At 41.3% G+C, this 12,367-nt stretch overlaps 1 protein-coding gene across 3 annotated transcripts in view; it reads right to left on the bottom strand.

The window, feature by feature from the left end:
- The window catches only part of LOC140736822 (putative ferric-chelate reductase 1), a 43,163-nt gene that overhangs the window by 18,449 nt on the left and 12,347 nt on the right, over positions 1-12,367 (bottom strand). For all 3 annotated transcript variants that reach the window (XM_073062766.1, XM_073062768.1, XM_073062767.1), the window contains exons 4-9: positions 11,707-11,795; positions 10,761-10,917; positions 9,461-9,646; positions 8,386-8,487; positions 5,515-5,656; positions 3,341-3,454 (exon numbers count right to left, since the gene is read on the bottom strand). In XM_073062766.1, coding sequence (XP_072918867.1) covers positions 3,341-3,454; positions 5,515-5,656; positions 8,386-8,487; positions 9,461-9,646; positions 10,761-10,917; positions 11,707-11,795 — 790 coding nt within the window. The remainder of the gene's footprint in view (positions 1-3,340; positions 3,455-5,514; positions 5,657-8,385; positions 8,488-9,460; positions 9,647-10,760; positions 10,918-11,706; positions 11,796-12,367) is intronic.

Raw genomic sequence — 12,367 nt, 5'->3', positions numbered from 1 at the left:
TTTGTTTAAAAAAGGAAGACATCTCCTTCGTCCTGGAATGAAAAGCCTCATCCTGAGAGCAGATGCGGCGGAAACGGAGGAATTGTGAGAAGGGGATAGCATTTTTGCAAGAGACAGGGTGGGAAGAGGAATAGTCCAGGTAGCTGTGAGAGTCTGTAGGCTTATAGTAGATATCAGTAGATAGGCCGTCTCCAGAGATGGAGACCAAAAGATCAAGAAAGGGGAGGGTCGGAAATGGACCAGGTAAATTTGAGGGCAGGGTGAAATTTGGAGGCAAAGTTAATGAAGTCAACGAGCTCAGCATGTGTGCAAGAAGCAGGGCCAATGCCGTTGTCGATGTAGCGAAGGAAAAGAGGGGGATGGATACCAGTATAGACTTGGAACATGGACTGTTCCACAAAGCCAACAAAAAGGCAGGCATAACTGGGACCCATATGGGTGCCCATGGCTACACTCTTGGTTTGGGGGAAGTGGGAGGAGCCAAAGGAGAAATTATTGAGGGTAAGAACTAATTCCGCTAGATGGAGGAGAGTGGTGGTAGAGGGGAGTTGGTTAGGTCTGGAATCCAAAAAAAAGTGAAGAGCTTCGAGACCATCTCGGTGGGGGATGGAGGTATATAGGGTCTGGACGTCCATGGTGAAAATAAGACGGTGGGGGCCAGGGAACTTAAAATCATTGAAAAAATTCAAAGCATGAGAAGTGTCACAAACATAGGTGGGAAGAGATTGAACAAGGGGGGATAAGACAGAGTCAAGGTATGCAGAAATGAGTTCAGTGGGGCAGGAGCAAGCTGAGACAATAGGTCTACCTGGACAGGCAGGTTTGTGGATCCTGGGTAGGAGGTAGAAACGGGAAGTGTGGGGTGTGGGAACTATGAGGTTGGTAGCAATGGATGGGAGATCCCCAGAGCTGATAAAATTGGTGATGGTATAGGAGACAATGGCCTGGTGCTCCTTAGTGGGGTCATGATCAAGGGGTAAATAAGAGGAGGTATCAGAGAGTTGTCACTGTGCCTCGGCCAGGTAGAGGTCAGTACGCCAGACAACAACAGCTCCCCCCTTATCAGCAGGTTTTATAGTGAGGTTGGGATTGGCGCGGAGGGAGCGGACAGCAGAGCGTTCGGAAGGAGTGAGGTTGGAATTGGAACAGGGTGTGGTGAAGTCGAGACAGTTGATGTCTCGTCGGCAATTAGCAATAAAGAGATCCAGAGCAGGCAGAAGACCAGAGCGGGGTCTCCATGAAGAGGAGGAGGGTTGAAGATGGGAGAAGGGGTCATCGGTGGGGGTAGGAGAGTCCTTGTCAAAGTAGTAAGCTCGGAGACACCATCTCGGTGGAGGATGGAGGTATATAGGGACTGGACGTCCATGGTGAAAATAAGACAGTGGGGGCCAGGGAACTTAAAATCATTGAAAAAATCTTGCCAATCAGCCACCACTTTATCCATGCTAGAGTCTTTCCCATAATACTGCAGGGTCATAGCTTAAGCAACTTCGTGTGTAGTACCTTGTCAAAGGCCTTCTGAAAATCCAAGTACACAAAGATTCTCCTCTGTGTAATCTGCTTGTTATTTCCTCAAAGAATTCCAACAGATTTGCCAGGCAAGATTTCCCCCTGATGAAACCATGCTGACTACGGCCTATTTTATCATATACCTCCAAGTACCCCAAAACCTCATCCTTAAAAATTGACTCCAACATCTTCCAAACCACTGAGGTCAGACTAACTGGACTAGTATTTCCTTTCTTCTGCCCCTCACCCTTCTTGAAGAATGGAGTGACATGAGCAAGATTCCAGTCTTCCAGACCATTCCAAAATCTAGTGATTCTTGAATGGTCATTACTGATGCCTCCGCAGTCTCTTCAGCCACCTCTTTCAGATTCCTGAAGTGTATGCCATCTGGTCCAGGTGACTTACCTACTTCAGAGCTTTCAGTTCCCCAAGAACCTTCTCTCTAGTTATGGTAACTTCACACACTTCATGACCCCTGACACCTAGAGCTCCTGCCATACTGCTACTGTCTTCCAGTGAAGACTGATGCAAAATACTTATTCACTTTGTCCGCCATTTCCTTGGTCCCCATTATTACTTTTCCAGCATAGTTTTTCCAATGGTCCAACATGGAGGGAGATTGGAAATCTGACTGAGTGATTCCTCTTACGCAAATGTCAGCAAGACACAGGAGCTGATTATGGATTTCAGGAGAAGAAACCAGAGATTCATGAGCCAGTCCTCAAAGGATCAGAGGTGGAGAGGGTCAGCAAATTTAAAATCCTCTGTCATTATTTAATTGGACTTGTCCTAGACCCAGCACACAAGTGCAATTACAAAGAAAGCACAACAGCGCTTCTACTTCCTTTGGATTTTGCGAAAACTTGGCATGACATCTAAAACTTTGACAAACTTCTATAGATTGTGCATTGGAGAGTACATTTACTGGCTGCATCACAACCAGGTATATTGGTCTGTGGGATGGCCCACAGACTGCCATCCTGGTTACATAGTTAAAAATAATAACATGTTAAATCAATGGTGAACAGCCATCTTGGGTCTAAAGCACATGGGATTCTTCAGTACAGACTATGTGCCAAATTAAGCAATTTATGGTGCAGTACATTTGCCTTTAAGTGAGCCCTGCCAACTGATGAAAAACAGATAAGTGATTTTATGTTGTTGGCCAAGTCAGTATTTATTGGACTTCTCCAATTGGGCCCCAAGTCCACTAGATTATTGGGTCACACACACACACACACACAAAATACTGGAGAAACCCAGCAACTCGGGTCACATCTGTGAGTGGAATAAACAGTTGACATTTCAGGCCATGACCCTTCCTCAGAACGTAAATATCAGTCTTGATCAAGGGTCTTCACCTGAAACATCAACTGTTTAGTCCCTGCCATAAACACTACCCGATTTCCTCCAGCACTTCATGCACATTGCTCAAGATTTCCAACATCTGTAAAATCTGTTCTGTTTGAATTATTGAGTCAGGTCACATGTCATCCTGACCAGGCGATGATAGCTGATTTCATTCTTTGAAGTATTTGATGGGATATTACATCAATCTGAAAGTTGCATGGATATCTCATTGAGAAGACCTCAACACAAAATCCCAGAAATTTAGAATATCAAGTACTTGGATTTCAATTCTCCAAATCCACACGAGAGTTTGAACTTACTTCTCGACTTCAACTGTTGCTGAACTCTACCTGCTGATCCAGTCAGTAACATACTAGACTACTCCACATACACTGGATCTATGTCAATATACCACATAGGGTAAACAATGATTAGTTAAATGCTAATATTCAGTGGTGAAATTAGCTGACACAATTCTTACCGTGAGTCTTGATAAGGATAGGTGTGTCATTGTTCCCAGAGGCTAACTGTGGAACTGCAACATTTACTTTCTCCGCTGATATGAATGGAGAATCTTGATGCTTGTTTATTCTTCCTGAAAAATGAAAATTGTTAGAAAGTGACACTAAAACAATAATTTCCATGATAATGAAGCCGATTCTGATTCTAATGCACATTTTGGGATGTCATTCTGGCAAAAGATGTTGTTGCTCATTACTACTACATTATCTCTCTGCCATCTCAACTCCTCCAATCCCTCCATCCCACAATCTTGTAGAGCTGATCGTGGACTTCAGGAAGGGCAAGACAAGGGAACACAAACCAATCCTCAGAGGGATTAGATGTGGAGAGAGTGAGCAATTTCAAGTTCCTGGGTGTCAATATCTGAGGACATAACCTGGACACAACATATTGATGCAGCTATGATGCAAGTAAAGACAGCAGTTATAATTCATTCGGAGTTTGAGGAGATTTGGTTTGTCAACTAAAAAACTCCAACTTCTACAAATGTACCATGCAGAGCATTTGGACTGGCTGCATCATCATCTAGTATGGGAGGGTGGGGGGTTGCTACCGCACAAGATCCAAGTTGTTGCAGAAACTTGTAAACACTCAGTCAGCTCCATCATCATTTTTTGCATCTGTAGTACAAGGCATTGCTCTTCAAGATGTTTAAGGCGGTGGTGTCCATCATTAAGGATCCTCACCACTCAGGACACTGTTGCCATGGAGACACCCACCCACCCCAACTCGTTTCCCCCCCCCCCCATTATATTTATCATGTATTTCAATGTACTGCTGCCATAAAGTTAACAAATTTCATGACATATGCCAGTGATATTAAACCTGATTCTGATGATATTGGCTTAATCTCATTTCTTCATTCCACATGCCTCTCTGAGGCTCCAATCTCCCATGTTTTCAGTGAATCAAAACCAGATCTTCCACCCTCATTTGCATTACCTATGGGCAAACTAGTTACAAGTTGAATTCCATTTGCCCAGTTCCTCTATCAGAGGAGTTGTCTGGTAACTTTCTCAATATCAATCTGGGGATGAATCACATCTTTCTCTCCTCAAGTATTATTAAGAAATTATTAGAGAACAGATCAGATTAATGGTCATTAGCACCATATTTTATGAGGATTCTGAGCTGTACGAGGATTTTCACTGCAAATTAGCTTCCCCATAATATTAGTGATTATTGCCAAGGCATATTACAGGCAACTATAAAATCCTTTGGAACACATACACACAAAACTGCTGGAAGAACTCAAGTCAAGCAGCATCTATGGAGGAATAATTGGCCAATTCATCTTCCCTCTTCTTCTCCAGTTCTGATAAAGGGTCTCAGACTGAAATGTTGACTATTTATTCCTCTTCACAGTTGCTGTCTAACTTACCGAATTCCTTCAACATTCTGTGCATATTCCTTTTCATCATCTGCAGAATCTCTTATGACTCTCAATATTTGGGGCAACATCTTCCAACTGAGCAATAACATGCTTGAGATTGTTACAAGCATGGCTACAGTTAAGTAATAGAAAAATACAAGCATGGGGCTACAAATTTTGCACCCAAAACTTCTAACAATGTAACAAATTCAAATACATTTCTCTATACAAAGCAAGAAGCACTCCTGTGTAGAGAAATCGATGAAGCATATCACAGAAGAATAGTTTACTTAAGGTGTGCACCCAATATAGCCAAGAGTTACTTCCAAACTGGAAGAGTTTCCGACCTTAAATTACTGCAGCAGCATGGTGGTTAGCTAGTAGCACAATGCTTTAGCATGTTAGATGTTAAGTTATGGGCTCATTTCCCCACCACTTACTGTAAGGAGTTTGTACATTGTCCCCATGGCTGCATGGGTTTCCTCCGGGTGCTCCAGTTTCCTCCCACATGTCAAAGACATAATGGGTTAGGGTTAGTAAGTTATGGGCATACTATGTTTGTACTGGAAGCATGGCGATATTAGTGTGCTGCCCAGCAAAGTCCTCACTGATTCGATGCAAACACATTTCACTGTACACTTTGATGTACATGTGATAAATAAAGCTAATCTGCACATCTCTATATTTCTCATGTTTCATACAGATTAGAATATGTTTGGGCTGTACCTCAAAGTTATTGCAGATGTCACTGCAGCACTTACCACCACTTGAAGTCCCATAAGCAAAAAATAAGTAGTACATATTATTGGCAGCTCTTTGGGTTGTTGAAATGACGTTTCTTGTTACAAATGAGCATTGTATTATTCCATTTTTATTTGCCACAGCTATATTATCTACTTCACCCTGTAAAATAAATCATTATGCTTACACAACACAGAACTAATAATGTATATGTTTCAAATACTCCACCCTTGGCCATTGTTGGGTTAATGTCACTGGTAGCTGACATAGTGAAGGATCCCTCCCACCCTGCTCATTCTTTCTTTTCTCCTATTCTTTTGAAGATAGAACAGCTTTAAAGATTAGCTTTATCACATATACATTGAAATGTACAGTGAAATTTGACATTTGCTTTATTGGTGCCAACACAGCATGCCCACAGCCCACTAACTGTAACCATTTGTCTTTGGAATGTGGGAGGAATCTAGAGGAAACCCATCAGGTCATGGGAAGAACACAAACTTCTTAAAGAGAGCAGCAGGAATTGAACCCCTTCAGTGATCTCTGGCACCGTAAAGCAACTGTATCAACCACTGTGCCACTCCAAGCTTGAAGGAATGCACAACCAGACTCATGGAGACCTTTTATCCTCCTTTCATCAGGCTCTTTATCAGACTTCTCATATACTAAAGACGAGCTCTTGATCTCTCATTCTATTCCATCATGGCCCTTGCATTGTTTACAGACCCTCTCTAGCTTTAACATTATATTCTACACTGTCTTTTCACTACTTCAATGTACAGTAATGTGTCATTGTCCATCTACATTGCACACAATCGAAAGCTTTTCATTACAGCTTGCTACATGTTACAATAAAAGTGATTTTGAAGAAGAGGTGGGTACCACTTGCTAATATCTTGCCAATCAAACTGGGCACACCCAATGGCCTTCCTCCAAAATATCCTCCCTTTCATTGTTTTTTAAAGTTTTCTCCAGCAGTATTTATAAGATATTTTTGGACAGGGTTACATAATGCTGTCTGATTGTTCAGCTTTAATTAACAATGGTCTACCACTATCATCTCTTCCTATTCTACAGCATGCCCCATTTCATCATATGTACTTCCTGGCAAGTTTTAAGACTCAGGTCTAAAGGATATTTATGTTTTTACAGGACCCACCAATTTTGCTGGAATTTCTGGCCTCAATAAATTCTGCATAATGTCACAAACAAGAGAAAAAAATCCGCAGATGCTGGAAATCCGTGCAACACACACAAAATGCTGAAGGAACTCAGCAGACCAGGCAGCATTTATGGGACAAAACGTCGACCGTGCTTTTTTCCATACATGCTGCCTGGCCTGCTGAGTTCCTCCAGCATTTTGTGTCTGCTGCTCTGCACAACGTGAATGATCGTCAATATTTTTGCAAACCCTCCAGCAAATCCTCAATATTCTATCTTTCATATGGCTTCCAGAGGTTACCCATTTGGGGCAGCATGGTAGCATAGAGGTTAGCACAACACTTAAGAGACCTGGGCTCAAATTCCCACTGTTGCCTGCAAGGAGTTTGTACATTCTCCCTGTGACCATGTGGGTTTCCTCTCACAGCCCAAAGACGTACTGGTTAGTAGGTTAATTGGTCATTGCAAATTGTCCTGTGATTAGGACAGGATTAAAATCCAGGGTTGCTGGGTGATGCAGCTCAAATGGCCTTCTCTGCACTGTATCTCAATAAATATATCCCCCTTATTCACAGACTTAAAACTCAATGTTCCACACCAAGAGACTTGGATCAATTTTAGTCCACCAAGGGTTAGTGGTCTATAAACAATGTATTCCCTCCCATTGTCCCTCTATTTTCTGATTGCAACTTCCAACATTCCTATGATGAGAGATTATAATTACAAGAATGGGTCAGAGGGTTGGGACTGTTTTGTTTTAAGATAACTTAGAGGGGTCAGGACAGAACAGATAACGAGAGGCCGTCTCCTTCAGAGGAAAAGAGACCTAGAGATAGTAAAGAAAAAAAATTAACAACTTGAGTATCATGAGGAAAAGCATTTTATATGATGCATGTGGTCTGAATTTGGAATGTGCTGCCTGCAGCTGTGGTGGGGACAGGTTCTGCTGTGACCTTCAAGTCGATCAGAGAGTGATACAGCACAGAAACAAGCCACTTAACCTACCACGTCCAAGTCAACCAGTGGTCACCCTTTGGTATTAATCCCATCTTCCAGCAAACAGCCCACAGCTTTCTATGTCTAGGCAACTCAAGTGATCATTTAAACACTTAAATACCATCAGCAACTCCGATTCCTCCACTCTGAGGCAGCCCATTTCAAGTACATAGCACTCTGGGTGGAAAAAGCAATCTCCTCAAATCCCTTGCCCCTTACCCTCAATCTATACAAATTCTTTACCTCTGATACAGGGAAGTGTTTCCTTTAGTCTAACCTATCCATATCCCTCATCTTAACATATCTCATTTAGGTTCCATCTTAACCTTTCAAAGACCTTGCAGTCATTAGTCATCTGCCCCAACACCTCCTTGGTTTCATACATTGTTTGAAAATTTACTGCAGGACAGACATGAAAAAACCCATAAACAGAAGTTATACAGAAAGGATTTGGAAAATGGGAATTTTAACCCAGTTGCTACAGACTGCGAGAGAAGTCAGTGCCAATGTGCCAAAAGTAAAAAAAAGTCTGTTAAGTATTGTAATCTACCCAGTTCATTAATCAGGATTTTAGTACTGCATGGTACAAATCTACCAACACAATTCTGGAACGAATATCAATTCTACAGACTTCTCACCCAAAAACAAAATCACTTAATCTCACAATGCTCCACCGCACTTTTATAGTAGTGCTTCTCACATGGATCTTTAAAGTAGAAGCTGAAAGTAGTTACCAGCGGCTTACTGCTGGGGCGTGTTCTTCCTGTGGCATAGGCTCGTTGAACATCTACTTGTCCACTGCTAGTTGTACCACAAATGTATATATCATCATCACCCTAGGAAAAATAATGTAGTGCTCCCGTCATTGAGTCCTCACACTTAAATTAACATACTGTAACTGACAATAAAAATAAGCATATCCAATGTAGATTAATCTATAGGAATTTAAACTACTTTAAAATCAGCCAAGCAATCCAACATGATGCAAATGGATTACTGAAGCTGAAACCAGTGTAAGATTCAATAGGGTTAAAGATAAAGTTAAAAGTAAACACTCGTTACCCTTCCACCTCCTGAAGAGGACCACAACCTTGTCGAGGTTTGGAGGCTTGCATGCCTCAATGACCCAGAGAGCTATATTGGCTAGATTCAGGGCTTTATGCTTTGGCTCTTAGTAGAGCCACCCATGCTAAACGGGTCAAAGGGTTGAGGACAGAACAGGAGCAGTCCACCAGTTCTTTAGGTTCAACTCAGGGCTAACAATTGACTAGCAAATCAAAATTGTTACTGAAACGGCAATGAGGAATCCTTCTACATCGGAGTGCAACAGCATTCTTGGGTCTCTACCCGGGACTTGCATGATTGACAGTAGTGAGAAAGAGCTACTGTCAAGATGAAGGGAGCCCTGAACGCTGCTGGAGATGGAGGAACTTCACTGGTGCCCCATATGCCAGCAGCATAATGGGTAGTAGCAAACTCTTCACCACAGGTTATCAGAAGAAAAATCCAACTTTGGTGAACATTACTAGTTCTTCCATTGGTAACTGCAGAAGACAGGACATTTGACATTTGACCATTAGCAGAGGGACATGTGCTAATCATGCACCACATGCCATTTAAAAAAAAACCTCATTTCCTCAACACCTATTGTTTTCCCCATTTGGAATGACTACTGTGAACTAACTATGCAGCAAGTTATATGCAATGCAATACCTGGCACTGGACATTGGCAAGAATCAGCTCAAGTACGATTAGTAATGCTAGACTAGTTTGAGGTTTCACAATACATTTTCTTCTACAATTCCTTACCATCATTTTGTCATCTGAGAAACCAATCGAGATGTAGCCGCTTGCCTTTCCTCTCATTTCAAATCGCAACCCTTGGTTATCCAGCGGAGTGGATGACATGAAGTAACAATTTGGATCCGTGGCTGGGTTGCACTGTGAAGGATTACTGAAGCAAAACTTAGTCATCCCACAGCCATCACTGGAGATCTAAACCCAAATGACAAAAATAAAAACGGTTACCACCAATACTTAACACAGCTTTGTACATCATTCCGTGGTCTCCAAATTCTGAGTAGTCATTTATGATGCATTAGTGTTTAGCTGCTTATTCTGCTTTAAGGTTTCATATTCTTGAGCAGAGTTAGCAATTGTTTTGTAGTCTCCTGAAGGCCCTAGGGCCAACACATGGATGCAATCACAAAGGTACACCACTGCCAGTGATTCTACGCAATTCGGAGTTTGTGGAGATTTACTATGTCAAAGACTCTGATGTGCAGTGGAGAGCAATCTGAGTGGTTGCATCATTGCCTAATGTGGAGGCTCCAATGCTCAGAGTCACACGAGGCTGCAGAGGGTTGCAGACTTAGCCAGCTGTATCACAGAAACAACCCTCTCCACTATCAGGGATACCTTCAGGAGGCAGTACCTCAAGAAGGTTTTATCCAACAGTGAGGATCCTCACCATCCGGGACATGCTCTCTTCTCATTCCTGTACTCCCTGTGTGGACACCATACAATGAATCAGAAACAGCTTCTTCCCATTGTCGTCAGATTTCTGAATGGTCCACGAACACTACCTCATTCCTTTTGTCTTGCACTATTTTGTAACTTACTCAATTTTATGTCTGCTGCCACAATACAGTAAATTTAATGTCATACAAAAGACATAACAAACTGAATCTGGATTTTACAGAGAGCGTAATGATGATTTTCCCCATCAGCAAGTGAAAGAAAACCAGAAATACCCAGTGGGGTGGTGGTGGTGGGGGGGAATAAAACAAAACACCAAACAAGAGGGAGGTTGGCACAAACATGAGAATAAAAGATATCCTTCAGATGTTTTCCCCAAGATAAGGCACCAATAGAATAAATGACTACTCTAATAAAGATCATTTAAAAAAGTTTTGATTTATAACGACATCATGTGAAAGTGATTTGCAAAGGGCACAGAAACAGATGTCACAGTCACAGAGTCAATACGAGCACAGAACAAAGAGTTCCCCTCTTGCTCTTGTGCGTTTCTCAGCTATTAAGTCATTTCAATAATATCACTTGGGAAGATTAACCAAAGTTTTGAGTAGCAAAAAAGGTCTCAACTTACTGCATCCAGGTTGGAACTAGCAGTAGAGGTTAAGTCGCTCCCTTGATTCTGAGAGCTAGTGGACAGTGGAGGCACAGTGGAGGCAGAGGAAGACCTTTGAATGATTGGGGATGATACTTCTGTCCAGAAAAATTTCATAGTTTGCACAAACGTAGCTCTACAAGGAGAAATTAAAAATTGTTAATGTGATATAACTGCTGTAAAACATTTAAATATCTTGAGGAAATATCCACTACAAGAATAAATAATCTCTTACTGATCTTATTTGCAATAAAACAATGAAGAAATTTGGCTGGGCCTCAGAGAGCCAATGCTTATAAATGCTGCTTTGGTCGATCTGAACACTAGAACTTTACCTTGTTATTTCTCTGTGCAACATACAGTAATTTTTATGCCTTGGGCTGTACTGTAGCCAACATCTGCTACCTTTTAAAATACGTAGTGGAAAGTTAGGTGAGATGATAGCAGTAGGTTTTTCTTTAAAAACATAAAACACTTAGAGTGGCATGTGCCCAAAACACACTTCTGGAGTTTGTGGTGGAGGCTGATACATTAGGGATATTTAAGATACTCTTAGTTAGGGACATGGATGAAAGAAATCAAGTGCTATGGGTTATGTAGGAGGGAAGGGCTAGATTGAGCATGGAAAATGTTTATATTGGTCAACACAACATTGTAGGCTGACAAGCCAACACCGTGCTGTGCTTTTCTATGTTCTATGTACAACCGTGGTATGTAGCCAAACCACAATGCCAAAAAGACAGATCTGAACTCTCCCCAAAACTCTAACGATGGTCCATCATTAGGGGGATAAAAAAGGTCAGTAAAAGATTTGGGGAAAAACATGTTGGAAGCTAGGAACATAACCACCTTTCCAAATTTTATTTGGGAAATGGGAAAGAATAAAGCCAACAAAATGAAAAAGAAATTGCAAAAATAAAACTACCTGAATACAATGTCGTTCGAATTTGGTGCAGTCCAGTTGACAATAATCTCCGATTTTTCACTTTTTGATATGTGACTAACAGCAGAATCCTTTGGAAAGAAATTATTTTTTTTAATGAAACAGTAATGCAAATAAAAGATAAAACAAACTAAGAATTTTAGTTTCTCACTATGTCTTTTGAGTGATTAAATAATAGAAATCAAGGATTGATTTTGAAAAATAAATACAAGGATCCATTTCAACAGGTTTATCAAATTGAAATTATTGGTGATGTACAAATGGTACCTTTAAGGTAGAATTCTAATATGTATATTGCAAGCTGCATAATTTCTCTCCAACAAACTGGCTTTTACAAGCTGGACTCAAAACATCTACAGTACAACTGTGATGCAGTGGGTATCTCGGAACATTTGAATCACTTTTCACGCCTTATATTCATACGCCCTGTGCTACAGAATTGCACAAGCCTGGATCACATTTTTTTGTTAACTCTAAACTGAACTAGCTCAATGAAACACCAGGCAGCCTTTATCATTCAGCTGCCTATAAACTGCAGATCATTCAAAATTGAATGTGGCAAAATTCATTCTACCACTTTGAGAACTTTGGACTTGTACACCAAAGCTCATCAGATACTTAATAATTCTTAAGATCCCAAGAT

The sequence above is a fragment of the Hemitrygon akajei genome, chromosome 12 (assembly GCF_048418815.1).
Source record: "Hemitrygon akajei chromosome 12, sHemAka1.3, whole genome shotgun sequence".
NCBI lineage: Eukaryota > Metazoa > Chordata > Chondrichthyes > Myliobatiformes > Dasyatidae > Hemitrygon > Hemitrygon akajei.
The sequence above is the reverse complement of the archived record's forward strand: the minus strand, read 5'-3'. Positions and strand labels throughout refer to the sequence as shown.